Source organism: Labeo rohita, chromosome 3, assembly GCF_022985175.1.
Source record: "Labeo rohita strain BAU-BD-2019 chromosome 3, IGBB_LRoh.1.0, whole genome shotgun sequence".
Classification (NCBI taxonomy): Eukaryota; Metazoa; Chordata; class Actinopteri; order Cypriniformes; family Cyprinidae; genus Labeo; species Labeo rohita.
In genome coordinates, this window is record NC_066871.1 from 28,232,102 (window position 1) to 28,250,046 (window position 17,945).

General features: G+C 33.4%; 1 protein-coding gene across 1 annotated transcript; it reads left to right on the top strand.

Annotated features, from left to right (window-relative positions):
* The first annotated feature begins 14,907 nt into the window (after nt 1-14,907).
* Nucleotides 14,908-17,693, top strand: gngt2a (guanine nucleotide binding protein (G protein), gamma transducing activity polypeptide 2a). Its single transcript, XM_051103648.1, has 3 exons — nt 14,908-15,072; nt 17,056-17,145; nt 17,254-17,693. Exons 2-3 carry the CDS (start codon nt 17,062-17,064, stop codon nt 17,377-17,379), a joined length of 210 nt encoding a protein of 69 aa, XP_050959605.1. The 5' UTR covers nt 14,908-15,072; nt 17,056-17,061; the 3' UTR covers nt 17,380-17,693.
* The last annotated feature ends 252 nt before the right edge of the window (nt 17,694-17,945 follow it).

Consider the following 17,945-nt stretch of genomic DNA (forward strand, 5'->3'; position numbering starts at 1 on the left):
AAATCGTGAAATTATATATCAGTTGAAAACTTTGGGTCTGAAAATGTATCTTTTTTTTTAAAATCAGACATTGCATTACCATGGAAAATGTACATCAAAGTCATATTACAAAATGTTTTCGTTCATGAATTATAAAAATGTAAGTTTTGGCATTTTGGCATTTTCAAGTCTATGTTCAAAATGGAGGTGACCGTTAAAGGGTTAATAAATCTATGACATTTCTTAATTGATGAAAGTATTCATCCTGTTTTAATATTAATACAAGTAGTTTTTCATTTTAAAGATCATACCAGTTTCCTTTCAAACAAACTTCTCCTAAGCCACAGGAAAATGTTTCTTTACTTTAGTTTATTTTATTTAGTTATTCTCACTTCATTAATTTAATTTATTTATTCACTCTTTGATTTTTGTCGGTCTTAGAACTTACAACCTGTTATATCAGTTGAAAAGTGCTTATGTATGTACATGTAGGTAGTTAAATATCAAGGTGAATGCAAATGTTTTGTTCCACGCTACACAATAAAACAAGAGAGGATTTTCTTCCCGTAAGACTTGCGGACTGGTAGTTAAAACACACGTTTAGCCGCATGTAGTTAATCGTCTAAATTTAACAACTTCGCACGAAATGTAAAAAGATTGTATCACAGTCTAATAAAACAGAGAGGTTGGTGAGTGGGGGTCTACGATCATCAATGCATGTCTTATCAGATCAGCCAATGTTGTAAAACTCTAAAGATGGTTTCTGGGGGTTTGCGACTCATTTACACTTTTTGTGGGGGTGTGTCAGGTGAAGTTCAGTGATCAAAACAGATATTTTTTCCAAGATGTTCAGTGATCAAAAGGGTATCTATTCCAACCATTTATGGTATACACCTGTGACCACAGCTGGGTCTACCAGTTTTGTGAATATTGCCAAAAAGTTCAGTAGGTCATAAGATGTGCATTGAACCTTTTTTACAACACACAGCTGGATCTGTGTGAGGGGCATCTGGTAAATTGTTAGGTAAAGTTGAAGAAGAAAATACTTTGTCTAAGAAAAACAGGAATGTTTATAATGTGGATCTGTTGAATGTGGTTTCAACTGATGTTCAGGATGGGGTTAGATAGATAAAGGAAAAGTCGATAACAACAAACTTAAATAGGGACAAAGGTGATTGTTTTAACAAACCGCTGTATGCTGTTGGGAAATTCTTGTTTCATTTTAGTGAATATTGTTTGTTTAGTTACATTTGTTATCTCTTTATATTCACTCCTAGATTTTTCAGTCCTCAACACAAGCACAGACACATACACAAGCACTCACACAAACACAAACATATACAAACTCAAACAAACTCAAAACACAAAAACAAACAACAAACAAACAAACATGCACGTAAAAACAAACAACAAACTCACATGTAAACACAAACACAAATGCAAACTCGAACACAAACATACATACAAACTCAAGCACAAAATGGCAAACATAAATGCAAACGCAAACATACATGCAACTAAAACACAAACATACATGCAAACTAAAACAAACACACATGTAAACACAAACATACATTCAAATTCAAATGCAAACACAAAACATAAATGCAAACCCAAACACAAACATACATACAAACTCAAACAAAACAAAATGCAAACACAAACATAAATGCAAACGCAAACATACATGCAAAAACAAACACAAAAGACAAAGACACATGCAAACACAAACATCCATGCAAACTTAAACACAAAATGGCAAACATAAATGCAAACACAAACACAAACATACAACACAAAAACAAACACAAACACAAACATACATGCAAACAAACAAACACAAACAAATGCAAACTCAAACACAAACACAAACATAAATGCAAATCAAATGCAAACAAACATAAATGCAAACAAACATACATACAAACTCAACAAAACACAAACAAAACGCAAACACAAACATGCAAACACACAAACAAACATGCAAAAACAAAACAAATGCAAAAACAAAACAAACATCCATGCAAACTTAAACACAAAATGGCAAACTCAAAACACACAAAAATGCAAACAAACACAAACACAAAAACTATCAAATGCAAATGCAAACAACACAAACAAACACAAACATACATGCAAAAACAAACACAAAATGGCAAACAACATGCAAACACAAACACATGCAAACAAAATGCAAACACAAAAACAAACAACAAACACAAAAACAAACAAAACAACAAAAAACAAAATGGCAAACATAATTGCAAACACAAACATACATGCAACTAAAACACAAACACAAACATACATGCAAACACAAACAAAGCATGCAAACTCAAACACAAACATAAATGTAAACACAAAAACATAAACACAAACACGCACGTAAACACAAACATACATGCAAACTCAAACGCAAACATAAATAAACACAAACATAACAAACACAAACATGCACGCAAAATCCACCTGATGATGGAAAACCGTAAGATTAAATAACGATGTAACTTTTGTTTTAACAAATAAGTTTTGTAGATTTTAGATCTTTCAGACCTAAAGCCATGATGAGGATTAGAAGTTGTCAAATGATCCTCTGGTGAGTGCAAGGCACTTAGACCTAAATATACTAAAAATTTGCTGTCGTAAACTTGTCTGCAACAAAAGAATGTCTTAAACAAGGTGCAACAAGTGACCCCATCTTTACATCAGATTCGATTTTCTTTCTGACTTTAAAATGCTATTATTATCCATGCTGTTTAAATGCATCATATTTATTGTCACACTGTAATGCTATATTTTATTAAAATACAAACAACTGTCTTTTAGTTTTATTTGACTAAGATTTGATCAAATAATTGACAGAATAAATGATCAAGTATTCGATAAGACCGTCTTGTCACCCCAAGCTGATGCGTCTGACGATTTGTGATGACATTAATATCTTACTGATACAGATGTGTTAAGATGTTAAGTATGTGTAAAAATATTTGTAAAGTTCAATATTACTGTTAAAACAGTTTAAAAAGCATGTTTTTGTGTAACAGTGTCCTGAGACAAATGGAAATAGAATGTATGAAAGCCTCTTCTTTTAAGATATTTGTAATGCAGACTAAAAAAACTTTAGATTGACAACTGTGGTTATTCTCTTGAACATGTATACAGTAACCAGTGGGTTCATGAAACATTATTGTATAAATACATAACCATGTAAATTCATCATGATCATAACATATTAAAAAAAAAAATAGGGTTATGTTTTCTAAGTTAGAGTGCTTATAGTTTGTAGTAAAATCATCTGTAGCAAATGTAGCAAAACATTTTTATCCCAAAACATTTTTCTTTCAAACTCTCTCACACACACACACACACAGCTTTTTCAGCGGCCCACAAACGGCCAACAACATCCTCAAGTTTGTTTTATCATTCAGCTGTAGCTGAGACCCTAATGAAATTATTTTATGCATTATTACAAGTACAGATGCTGAAAGAGTTCATTAACCTGTTTAATGTGAATAATATCACTTAAGACTAGTTTGACAAACACCGTTCTAACAACAAGTACAACCGTTGCAGATTTGTGTTCATGGCTTCTCTTTGTTCATTAACCTCAGTATTTGCATTTGCTTAATTTAATGAAGTATTTACCAAAAATTTTGAATATAGAATGCTACACAAGGATCTTTGAAAATGCTTTATCTGGAAATATACATGTAGCACTCAGAATAATTTAAGACTGCTTACTTTAAAATAAAACTACAATTAACACATTAACATTTTACAAGACTGTGAGATCTCGACTGATTTGTACAAAATTAAATAAAAATTCTATTAGAAATTATACTTTGATTTACCAGCAAGATACTTTAGCCCATTGTTTGCAAGAAAATATGTGAGGTAATTTAAAAGATAATAATCTCACTAAATGTGTCAAACTATCTGATGTTTTAAGACTACTGAAGGTGTCACGTTCTTGGTTTTTTTTTTCACACCTACTGAGTCCTACCTACATTCACAATTGGTATTTAAATAAGGTTTAGCAGGGGACATAGTTAACCACTGAAGACATTCTGCATTCTCCAGTGTGACAATGGCGGCCTCCGGTCCAAACAGTCCTGAAACATCTAGAAGAATGATGTGTGTAACACCAACAAGACGTGTTGTTGAAATGAGAGAGGAGCTGACTTTTGCACCAAGGAAAAGTCAAGGGAAGAGTCTAAAAAAGATTTTCTGTGAAGATGAAGATTTTGTGAAACAAGATTTCCCAGTGTCTGATGATCGTGTGGGAAGATTTGTGTTTGACAAAGAGTTGCAGATTGTGAAACTCTACATTTTGGAATCTTACAAAGAATATACATCTGAATGTGACTATCTGCTTTTGACTGCCATAGACTGGGCATATTTCTACAATCAAATTTGGAGAGAATTCAGTTTTGGTGGAAAAGTCTGGTACTACTTCCAGTGGGATGGATCAACACCAGGTATGCGGTATCGTGCAACAAAGCCACCAGACTACATTTCTATATCATCCTGCTGGAATAAAACACTTCATGACCAAAATTACCTTATGTTGGTAAATAAATGCAACAAGGACTCTGAAACAGACATTTTGTCTCAAAGCAGTGACGAATCTGACTCCGAGTATGATCGCGACTGGCCTACTCCAGAGGACAATCCCTTTGAATGCTGCAAAACGAGTCTATGTTTTGACCAGAGTGACGTACCTGTTTTACACACCATTTTCTCAACAATAGACAAGCTGTTTAAGTTGAGTTGAATTTAAACATTGCTGAATATCGAGTAAGTGTTTAATCCTGATGACTCGGATCAATATGTTTTGAATAGAGCCATGCGTTATAGCAAAACTATATGGTAAATACTCTATTTGCACATCGATACTGTAAAGGATTGAGTCCTTTCTTCTGTTTCCATGTTACAATCTCAGCATTCCTTGCTGTATGTTTAATTGTTTAATAAAAAGTTATTGGATTAGATTTTCCCTTGCCTCTAAGACTCTTTTATTCAAATTGTATCATATGTTTAAAAGGTGTAAGCCTATTTTGAAACACATTAAAAATATTGTTGATGTACAGTGTTGAATGAATTCATCACATTTGTAATTTATTTAAAATATTTTAATATGGAATTGTCACTAAAGTCTTTAACTGTACTTAGCATCTTAACATTATCTTTGGTATAAAAGGCAAAAAAAAAAAAAAAAAAAAAATATATATATATATATATATATATATATATATATATATATATATATATATATAAATACAGACTTCCTCTCTGGTGACAGACTTCATGATATATACTTCCAGTCATCTCGCAGTGATGTCAGTATACATTTCTTTTCCAACAACTCAGGGTCATTTTATATCAGTGGAATATTTAACTAAAGTTAACTGTACATGAACATGTATAGCTGATTAATGTCTTTTGTTCATTTAAGTTAATGATGTTTGTGGTCCAAGTTTCATGCACCGATACTTCATTGTTTGTTTAGCTTAAATATTAGTTTTAGTCCGTTACAAAGTGTCAGGCATAAAGCTTATGTGTATTTTAAATAATTACGATAGAGTTACAGGTTTTGGGTAGTTGGGTGCATGTAAGCGGTGAAAACTTGTGACAGACGTGAATGTTACTCAAACAGGCCTCTGTCTGAATCTTTTTATTCAATTGCAAAATTTTATTTATTTCAAATTACTATCTGCACTGTTTTAGACTATCCAGGACAATAGCAGACCTAGAAAATAATTTTTAGGATGGCAAAGTGGTGGTGTGTGGTCTATGAGGGGTGGTAACACCAAAGCAAGACCCCCATGCATAGTTTTTGGGGGTTTATGATCTGACATACACAGTTGTGTTCCCAAATTGAATTACCATTAAGTAATCATCTATACTGTTTAAAATGAGAAATAAATAAATAACATTTCAATACCCATCATGGCAACAAGCAAGTATGCAATATTAAAACTTCAACAGGTTATACATGTTTCTGAGCTTGTATCACTAAAGAAGACATGTGGTTCTATTAAAATTACATAGGCTACTTTTGAATTTCCTAACATTAGAAAGGGATGCAATAATATCAGTTTTGAAAACAATGTGATTTTCTGTTATTAACAGAGGTGGGAATGTCTGTAATCACAATGAGGTTTAAAGCAATATTTCATAAAAAAAATTATTATTATTATTTATTTTTTTTTTTTTTTTTTTGGTTGCCTTTTATACCAAAGATAATGTTAAGATGCTAAGTACAGTTAAAGACTTTAGTGACAATTCCATATTAAAATATTTTAAATAAATTACAAATGTGATGAATTCATTCAACACTGTACATCAACAATATTTTTAATGTGTTTCAAAATAGGCTTACACCTTTTAAACATATGATACAATTTGAATAAAAGAGTCTTAGAGGCAAGGGAAAATCTAATCCAATAACTTTTTATTAAACAATTAAACATACAGCAAGGAATGCTGAGATTGTAACATGGAAACAGAAGAAAGGACTCAATCCTTTACAGTATCGATGTGCAAATAGAGTATTTACCATATAGTTTTGCTATAACGCATGGCTCTATTCAAAACATATTGATCCGAGTCATCAGGATTAAACACTTACTCGATATTCAGCAATGTTTAAATTCAACTCAACTTAAACAGCTTGTCTATTGTTGAGAAAATGGTGTGTAAAACAGGTACGTCACTCTGGTCAAAACATAGACTCGTTTTGCAGCATTCAAAGGGATTGTCCTCTGGAGTAGGCCAGTCGCGATCATACTCGGAGTCAGATTCGTCGCTGCTTTGAGACAAAATGTCTGTTTCAGAGTCCTTGTTGCATTTATTTACCAACATAAGGTAATTTTGGTCATGAAGTGTTTTATTCCAGCAGGATGATATAGAAATGTAGTCTGGTGGCTTTGTTGCACGATACCGCATACCTGGTGTTGATCCATCCCACTGGAAGTAGTACCAGACTTTTCCACCAAAACTGAATTCTCTCCAAATTTGATTGTAGAAATATGCCCAGTCTATGGCAGTCAAAAGCAGATAGTCACATTCAGATGTATATTCTTTGTAAGATTCCAAAATGTAGAGTTTCACAATCTGCAACTCTTTGTCAAACACAAATCTTCCCACACGATCATCAGACACTGGGAAATCTTGTTTCACAAAATCATCATCTTCACAGAAAATCTTTTTAGACTCTTCCCTTGACTTTTCCTTGGTGCAAAAGTCAGCTCCTCTCTCATTTCAACAACACGTCTTGTTGGTGTTACACACATCATTCTTCTAGATGTTTCAGGACTGTTTGGACCGGAGGCCGCCATTGTCACTGGAGAATGCAGAATGTCTTCAGTGGTTAACTATGTCCCCTGCTAAACCTTATTTAAATACCAATTGTGAATGTAGGTAGGACTCAGTAGGTGTGAAAAAAAAACAAGAACGTGACACCTTCAGTAGTCTTAAAACATCAGATAGTTTGACACATTTAGTGAGATTATTATCTTTTAAATTACCTCACATATTTTCTTGCAAACAATGGGCTAAAGTATCTTGCTGGTAAATCAAAGTATAATTTCTAATAGAATTTTTATTTAATTTTGTACAAATCAGTCGAGATCTCACAGTGTTGTAAAAGATCTCACAGTGTTGTAAAATGTTAATGTGTCAATTGTAGTTTTATTTTAAAGTAAGCAGTCTTAAATTATTCTGAGTGCTACATGTATATTTCCAGATAAAGCATTTTCAAAGATCCTTGTGTAGCATTCTATATTCAAAATTTTTGGTAAATTCTTCATTAAATTAAGCAAATGCAAATACTGAGGTTAATGAACAAAGAGAACCCATGAACACAAATCTGCAACGGTTGTACTTGCTGTTAGAACGGTGTTTGTCAAACTAGTCTTAAGTGATATTATTGGGATAAACAGGTTAATGAACTCTTTCAGCATCTGTACTTGTAATAATGCAAAAAATAATTTCATTAGGGTCTCAGCTACAGCTGAATGATAAAACAAACTTGAGGATGTTGTTGGCAGTTTGTGGGCCGCTGAAAAAGCTGTGTGTGTGTGAGAGAGAGAGAGAGAGATGGTATTGAAAAAAAAGTTTTTTTTTTATTGATTTTTATGTTATGATCATGATGAATTTACATAAGGTTATGTATTTATACAATAATGTTTCATGAACCCACTGGTTACTGTATACATGTTCAAGAGAATAACCACAGTTGTCAATCTAAAGTTTTTTTTTAGTCTGCATTACAAATATCTTAAAAGAAGAGGCTTTCATACATTCTATTTCCATTTGTCTCAGGACACTGTTACACAAAAACATGCTTTTTAAACTGTTTTAACAGTAATATTGAACTTTACAAATATTTTTACACATACTTAACATCTTAACACATCTGTATAAGTAAGATATTAATGTCATCACAAATCGTCAGACGCATCAGCTTGGGGTGACAAGACGGTCTTATCGAATACTTGATCATTTATTCTGTCAATTATTTGATCAAATCTTAGTCAAATAAAACTAAAAGACAGTTGTTTGTATTTCAATAAAATATAGCATTACAGTGTGACAATAAATATGATGCATTTAAACAGCATGGATAATAATAGCATTTTAAAGTCAGAAAGAAAATCGAATCTGATGTAAAGATGGGGTCACTTGTTGCACCTTGTTTAAGACATTCTTTTGTTGCAGACAAGTTTACGACAGCAAATTTTTAGTATATTTAGGTCTAAGTGCCTTGCACTCACCAGAGGATCATTTGACAACTTCTAATCCTCATCATGGCTTTAGGTCTGAAAGATCTAAAAATCTACAAAACTTATTTGTTAAAACAAAAGTTACATCGTTATTTAATCTTACGGTTTTCCATCATCAGGTGGATTTTGCGTGCATGTTTGTGTTTGTTATGTTTGTGTTTACATTTATGTTTGTTTGTGTTTACATTTATGTTTGCGTTTGAGTTTGCATTTATGTTTGTGTTTACGTGCGTGTTTGTGTTTATGTACATGTTTACATTTATGTTTTGTTTGTTTGCATGCTTTTTTTGTTTGTGTTTGCATTATGTTTGTGTTTGTGTTTTAGTTGCATGTATGTTTGTGTTTGCAATTATGTTTGCCATTTTGTGTTTTAGTTGCATGAATGTTTGTGTTTGCAATTATGTTTGCCATTTTGTGTTTAAGTTTGCATGTATGATGTTTGTGTTTGTATGTTTGTTTTTTTGTTTTTTTTTTGCATTTTGTGTTTGTGTTTGTTTTTTATGTTTGTGTTTGCATTTATGTTTGCATTTTATGTTTGTGTTTTATGTATGTTTGTGTTTGCATTTGAGTTTGCATTTATGTTTGTGTTTGTTTATGTTTTGTTTACATGTATGTTTGTGTTTATGTTTATGTTTGCCATTTTGTGTTTAAGTTTGCATATGTTTGTGTTTGCATTTTGTTTATTTGTTTGCATGTGTTTGTTTGTTTGCATTTATGTTTGTGTTTTGTGTTTGTGTTTTGTTGCATTATGTTTGTGTTTGCATTTATGTTTGCCATTTTGTGTTTAAGTTTGCATGGATGTTTGTGTTTGCATGTGTCTTTGTCTTTTGTGTTTGTTTTCATGTTGTTTGTGTTTGTGTTTTTTGCATGTATGTTTGCGTTTGCAATTATGTTTACCATTTTGTGCTGGAGTTTGTATGTATGTTTGTGTTTGGGTTTTCATTTATGTTTTGTGTTTGCGTTTGAATTTGAATGTATGTTTGTGTTTACATGTGTGTTTGTTTTAGTTTGCATGTATGTTTGTGTTTTAGTTGCATGTATGTTTGCGTTTGCATTTATGTTTGCCATTTTGTGCTTGAGTTTGTATGTATGTTTGTGTTCGAGTTTGCATTTGTGTTTGTGTTTACATGTATGTTTGTTGTTTGTTTTTGCGTGCATGTTTTGTGTTTGAGTTTTTGTTTGTTTGTTTGAGTTTGTATATATGTTTGTGTTTGTGTGAGTGCTTGTGTATGTGTCTGTGCTTGTGTTGAGGACTGAAAAATCTAGGAGTGAATATAAAGAGATAACAAATGTAACTAAACAAACAATATTCACTAAAATGAAACAAGAATTTCCCAACAGCATACAGCGGTTTGTTAAAACAATCACCTTTGTCCCTATTTAAGTTTGTTGTTATCGACTTTTCCTTTATCTATCTAACCCCATCCTGAACATCAGTTGAAACCACATTCAACAGATCCACATTATAAACATTCCTGTTTTTCTTAGACAAAGTATTTTCTTCTTCAGCTTTACCTAACAATTTACCAGATGCCCCTCACACAGATCCAGCTGTGTGTTGTAAAAAAGGTTCAATTGCCAAAAAGGAACTTTTTGGCAATATTCACAAACTGGTAGACCCAGCTGTGGTCACAGGTGTATACCATAAATGGTTGGAGTAGATACCCTTTTGATCACTGAACATCTTGGAAAAAATATCTGTTTTGATCACTGAACTTCACCTGACACACCCCCACAAAAAAGTTAAAAATGCAAGATCCCTCAATCAGACTGTAAATGAGTCGCAAACCCCCAGAAACCATCCTTAGAGTTTTACAACATTGGCTGATCTGATAAGACATGCATTGATGATCGTAGACCCCCACTGTTTCTCTGTTTTATTAGACTGTGATACAAGCTTTTTACATTTCGTGTGATGTTGTTAAATTTAGACGATTAACTACATGCGCCTGAACGTGTGTTTTAACTACCAGTCCGCAAGTCTTACGGGAAGAAAATCCTCTCTTGTTTTATTGTGTAGCGTGGAACAAAACATTTGCATTCACCTTGATATTTAACTACCTACATGTACATACATAAGCACTTTTCAACTGATATAACAGGTTGTAAGTTCTAAGACCGACAAAAATCAAAGAGTGAATAAATAAATTAAATTAATGAAGTGAGAATAACTAAATAAAATAAACTAAAGTAAAGAAACATTTTCCTGTGGCTTAGGAGAAGTTTGTTTGAAAGGAAACTGGTATGATCTTTAAAATGAAAAACTACTTGTATTAATATTAAAACAGGATGAATACTTTCATCAATTAAGAAATGTCATAGATTTATTAACCCTTTAACGGTCACCCCCATTTTGAACATGAAAATGTGAAAATGCCAAAACTTACATTTTTATAATTCATGAACAAAAACATTTTGTAATATGATTTTGATGTACATTTTCCATGGTAATGCAATGTCTGATTTCTCAAAAAGGATACATTTTGAGACCCAAAGTTTTCAACTGATATATAATTTCTTACGATTTCTAAAAGGCAACAAAGAATGTTTTTTTTTTTTTTTTTTTTTTTTTGTTTTTGTGAAAAAGCTCAGAACTCCTGTTATGATGTAGATTTTTGAGGTGCGCTCTTGTCATTACTTAATCTATTACTTTTCCTACATAATTTGTAGCACAAACAGTGGCCAAATATCTATTTAGGTGTCTTAGACCTTTCCAACGATATACAGTTTTGTCATGATTAGTTTAGGATCTATTTGTAATACGGTGAAGTAAACTTAGGCGTCCTGCTGAGGAGATGGGTGACAGTTTAATAAAAGTCTTTTTTTTTTTATTTTGAAAAGTTTATTTTGTTTAATTCTTTATCATACATTTGAATCTTTGCGTTGGCCTCTGCTTATGGTGTTAGGGTTTGTGTTAGGGGGTTTGTGTCCTTGCACGTGGGGGTAGATGTAAATGGGGCCCCAGTAGGCTGGTATCTAAACATTAGCATATACCGTAGTGATCTTACAACAAACTGATCCTCTTGAGCTGGCAATACACACACATTTACTCAGCCATTTTTCCACAATCAAGACAAAACCTAAAACCCCAGACTGTTACCAAAAGGTCTGGAAGAAGCAAACACCATAAAACACGGGGAAGCGGATGAGATGAAACATCATAAAACCACTCAGAAATCCAATTAAAGTCAAATCTAACATCTGGTTTGATCTTTTGATTTACACAAACACTGTCATGTCACTCAGGGCTGACAGGACTCTGGTGACATGGCTGTCAGGGTGACAGAGGAGGTCATAAACACATAAATTCACTCATAAATCTAATCATGTACACACTAGACATATGTCTACCTGTCCATCAACAATGACAGAGTCATATGTCCAGTCATAAATCCAGTCATAAATCAGGTCATAAATCATATTTGATACGGAGTTAGTGTAAATAGCCTCTGCCAACAAGGCGGGCTATTTGCATTGAGTAGCTCATTTCCAGAACGAAAATTTACAGACCATGTACTCACCCCGTTGTCATCCATGGTTTTCATGTCTTTCTTTCTTCAGCCGTAAAGAAATTGTGTTTTTTAATGTAAACATTTCAGGAATTTTCTCCATATAGTGGACTTCAGTGGTGCCTGTGAGTTTGAACGTGCAAAGAAGGCCAAACGCCCTTTACCAAAAAAGTTCAAATAGCCATGCAGAACAATTTTGAAGTTGGAGGAGAAAACGAGACGTGAGTTTTTCGACATACCCTACCTGTCTTGACCCTTGACCCGGCTGGGATCATTTAGAGACCTTTGAAGCTGCATTTTGGATGTTCAAACTCGCGGGCACCATAGAATTCCTAAAATGTTTTCATCAAAAAACAGAATTTCTTTACGACATGAACATCTTGAATGACAATGGGGTGAGTGCATTATATGTACATTTATATTCCGGAAGTGAACTACTTCTTTAAGGTATTTATATGTTTACAATATTTCTCATGTTAATTATTTATTACGTCCAGACTGTGGAAAGTCATTTCATTAACACTGCAGGTTTTCATCGTTTACATTTACATCCATGTGTTTTCAAGTTTTTTTTTTATGTCATGATTTTATATACTGTACAGAATGTGTAATAAACATATATTGTTTCAGTGCCAGTTAACAGTTAATTTGTCAAGTGTTCTTATACACACCTGCTATTCCATATCATTTCATGTGTCAGGGAAATTCAGATGAATCAGTTAACACTATTTAATTTCATGTACAACCGTAGGACTGTGTGTTCTATTTTTTAAAACTTATTATGAATATAAACAATCAAAAAATAACAAAGAGCAAACAAGGAGAGGAAATAAATAACCTTGCTCTATATTTCATAGTGAAAATCAAGAGTGAGAGTGACATCTCTGAGTCTAATCTGTTGGATTAAGACAGTCAAGACCTTGTGATGGGATTCGCTAAGGTGATGCACTTAAGGCAAGAGGCTTGTCTCCAGGATAACAGATCACTCAGATGAGACCTTTAATTGGCATTGACATCACACAGATAAAAAAACAAATATAAGATCCTTGTAGGTCAAGGATTGCATTTCTCAGTCATTAAGGATTTCAGATCATTCTGGTTGTATCTGAAATGCTGCGCAGAATGAATTAATTGGTGTCTGCTTACAATCACCTAAATATGACTGTGTTACAGGGCAAGGGACTGAATTAAGGAGACCCTATGTCAGCAGTCACATATTACTGGTCCTGCCCTATTTTAAGAGAGATCACTATGCCAGTTATCTCTATTATTATTATCAATTATAATAGATGATGAGCTGGGATACCAGCTAGGCTGATTATCTGGCCATTTTGAGTCTACTAACAGTCTTGTTGATGGAAAATAAATTTTGATTAAATATTATGAACCATTAGAAATTTTGTAATAAATACCTTTTTTTTTGATAAATATTTATTTAAGGAACTGTGTAACAAATGTATGTTTCCAAATCTACAATAAGTATTTTTTTTTTTTTTAAAGTTGATGTAAAAAGTTTACATCCCCCTTCAGAATCTGCAAAATGTTAATTATTTTACCAAAATAAGGGGGATCATACAAAATGCATGTTATTTAGTACTGACCTGAATAAGATATTTCACATTAAAGATGTTTACATATAGTCCACAAGAGAAAATAATAGCTGAATTTATTAAAATGACCCTGTTCAAAAGTTTACATACACTTGATTCTTAATACTGTGTTGTTAACTGAATGATCCACAGCTGTGTTTTTTGTTTAGTGATAGTTGTTCATGAGTCCCTTGTTTGTCCTGAACAGTCCAACTGTTTGTCCAACTGTCTGCTGTTCTTCAGAAAAATCCTTCAGGTCCCACAAATTCTTTGGTTTTTCAGCATTTTTGTGTATTTGAATCCTTTCCAACAATGACTGTAAGGGACTCATAATATACTCAGATTTCTGAAAGGGGGATGTAAACTTTTGACCTCAATTGTATATATATACAGTATATATTGTAATTATCTCAAATTTTTTTAACGTTCAATTTTCATGTAATTTCAGTTAAAGGTTAAAGGTAGTTATGGAAAATAACCCTGACATTGAATAAATATTGTGCAGTATTCATTCATCAGTATTCAGTTATTAACTTCACTTCAGAAATGTTATCTCATTTATGTTAATCTTATTAAATTATATAAAAATTATGGATTAGCATTGTAGGTAAACCTGTCAGCCACCCTGCTGCTAAAGCCATCAGTCAACCACTTATTTGTTCTGGAAGTGTTTTGAGTTAACCGGATAATTGATTTGTTTATAAGCTGGCTCACACATTCAGTCGGTCATGTCTAGGCTACCTGATCTTATTCAACACAAATTAACTTGTGCTGAAGTCTAGAAAAGGTCAGTGGCATGTTGACCTCTAAAATGTCTTCAATACATCAACTGCACAGCTAGATCCTCCATACCCACTCTTTGCACCAATTTTTTTTCCATGGCACAAGACATTATATAAAATTAAATCTTGTAAGAGCATGTAGGCTGTTCTTCTTACAAATAAACCGCTCTGCCTTGATTCCCGGTGATTTGACCTCATTAATTACCAAGATGGCTTAAGCTGATCAGGAATCTGGATGAAGGAAGTGTGCTTGTTGGGGATCAGCCTCCACCCCCCCTCACCTCTTACCATCTGGAGGTGATCCTGAAGAGGCGACAGCAGCAGACCGAAGTGCTCAGATCATCACTGGACCCCAAACCCTGTACATGGTCCCTTAAAGCGCAGAGAGTGACTCCTTCCCTCCATCGGCTGCCCCGCTGACCAATAGGTGAGTAAAACAAACAGCGCTGTAGGTGATAAATCGGTATACACATTATATAAGCATAGTCTAAAGTTTAATTATTTGAATGACTAAATGCACATAACAATATAGAGAGAAAAAGATAAACATTTGATTACATTATAAACTGAGGAATTGTGAATGTTGTAACGCTACAGTATCTTCTCAATCAAAATGCAGCAGCTGAACATCATCTTACCCCAATGGCACAACCATATAAATGAGTTATGCTAGCATGTTTTTCCATAAATGTGCTCATGTACAGTACATGTTTACTTTATCATGCTCATCTTGGAAACAATACTTGGTTAAAAGATCTTGACAATATATTGTCATTTCAGGTGACATTAATTACACTAATTACATTTCATAAAATAAAATACTTAAATAGTTAGGCCTTGTTTACAGTACTGTACTTACGGTAGAAAAAAAGATTGCAAGCGTTAATGACATACACTTGTTTATTACAATTAGATTTGATTTAATATGTGATCCTAAACCAGTCCTAAGTAGCATGGGTATATTTGTAGCAATAGCCAGCAATACACTGTATGGGTTAAAAATATTGATTTTTCTTTTATGCCAAAATAATAAGTATATTAAGTAAAGATGATGTTCCATGAAGATATTTTGTAAATATATCAAAATGTAATTTTTGATTAGCAATATGCATTGCTAAGAACTTCATTTGGAATACTTTAATATTTAATTTTTTTTGCACCCTCAGATTCCAGATTTTCAAATAGATGTATCTCAGCCAAACATTTGAGTCATGATTCATGCTTCAAGTCTCAATTTAAAAAACGCTTTTGCGGTCCAGGGTCACATATTAGGAATTTGGCACCTCAATCAGAATGTAATGAAAGTCGGGTTTTTACGTTTACATTTTAAAAAAACTGAGACTTGTTGCATGACCGGTGTAAATTGTTACGTGCTATTAACCAGTCATCAGTAGAAAAAAAAAAAAAACCCTGTGTTTAGTTTGTTTAAACGATCAAGATACCATAGCAGTCAGTTTACAATTGCGGCTCAGCTGATGTTTTCAATAGCTTAGTATTACACAAATCATGCATTTAATCTGTTCCACCCACTTTATTTCTGAACAATAACACCTACTTTTCCAGTGAGACTCATTATTAGCATTTCTGATTAATTGGCACATGTTCCATGTGTCAAACAGCTTTTAAAGTGCCCCTATTATAGATTACGAAAGGTTCATATTTTGGTTTTCGGAGTCCCCAAACAGGTTGACATGCATCAAAGAATCATTTGTCCAAACCACTCCTTTGCCAGACGCTAATCTGCGGTGATTGTTCCGATGACCCAGTCTGTTGTGATTGGTCTACTGCATGCAGCGCATTTCAGAAACAGAACACCCATCACCATAACTCTAACCCACAGCTCCGTGGGTTGATGTTCATGTCTTTCTTTGTTTAGTTGCAAAGAAATTAAGGTTTTTAAGGATTTTTCCCAATATAGTGGACTTCAGTGGTGCTCAATGGATTGAAGGTTAAAAATGCAGTTTCAATGCAGCTTCAAAGGGCTCTAAACAAGCCCAGCCAAAGAATAAGGGTCTTATCTAGCGAAACGATTGGTCAGAGAACTTTCAGATTTGAAACTTTGCAGGATGTTTTTATTCACTTAGAGCCATGTTACACACTGCATGAAGGGTAATTTTCAAAAATCCATAATAGGAGCACTTTAAAAGTGATTTGTCTTGACCTTTAAGGATATACTGGGACATTTCCCTGGTGACAGCATATGCTGGTAGGTATGTTTTGATGCTGGTTACCAGCATATGCTGTTTTTTTCACCAGGGTTATATCTGGGATTTACATCAAATTCCTCCTGTTACACTATGAACATTATTTTTTATCCTTTTTTGAGGCATTTAAAAATGTGATCTTTTAAAAATGTGTGATTGTTACAAATTTAAAATTAATGTTTTTTTTTGTTGTTTTTTTCGCTCAGGGCAAGATGGCGCGAGATATGTCCGATAAGGACATCCTGAAAATGGAGTTGGAACAACTTCAGAAGGAGGTGAAGACCACTAGAGAGCCTGTAAGTTTTTGCTAATTAAATTAAATTTACATTGTGTTACCATTTTTATTTTTTAAAGAAGACATCATTATGAGGCAAAAGTCTGACATATTTTCCCTCTTACCTCAGGTCTCTAAAACCGCAAAGGAGATCTGTGAATGGGTTGAGGCCAAAGCTGCAGAAGATCCTCTCATAAAAGGAGTTCCTGAGGACAAGAACCCCTTCAAGGAGAAGGGTGGATGCATAATAACTTAGCACATGTGACTTCTTGAGGCAAAATTATAAGAGGATGTTTTAAATTGTGCAAATGAGAGCTGTTTAGCAGTCTGTTGTCAGCTTTAGCATCTCTACTAGATACCATAGAGACTGCTAGACTTGAACAAATACTTGACCTTACTTACAAAATCAAAAAGTATTGGTTTTGGCTGTGTTTGTCTATTCTTATACTGATGATTGAGAATGCCTTTGTAAATAAAATGGACAGCTTTGGAAATGAGCTACTATAAATCCATTCTGGTTACATTTCTCATCACTCCATCTCCAAAAAATAAAGTCGCATTCAGAAAACACACAAAAATTCTTTTCATTCTTTTCTCATATTTTTCCTTCTACACATCTTTTATCTGATATGCGATGAGCATACACGGAAGATTTCTATTAGTTTAGTGTGTATGCCATCTGGTGTGTGATTGTGTAAATGTGTCCGAGTGTTTTTTTTTTTTTTATTATTATTTAAACGTGTGCTTTAAAAAAAGAGGAAGAAATCACTAAGTCACCTCATTTACTTGTTGACCCTTAAACTACCAGCATATGCTGGTTTT

Bases quoted from the DNA above. Each gene is read 5' to 3' on its own strand.
- gngt2a (XM_051103648.1), top strand. From the start codon at position 17,062: ATGGCGCGAGATATGTCCGATAAGGACATCCTGAAAATGGAGTTGGAA. The intron at 17,146-17,253 runs GTAAGTTTTTGC...CTCTTACCTCAG, and splicing joins TGAAGACCACTAGAGAGCCT to GTCTCTAAAACCGCAAAGGA.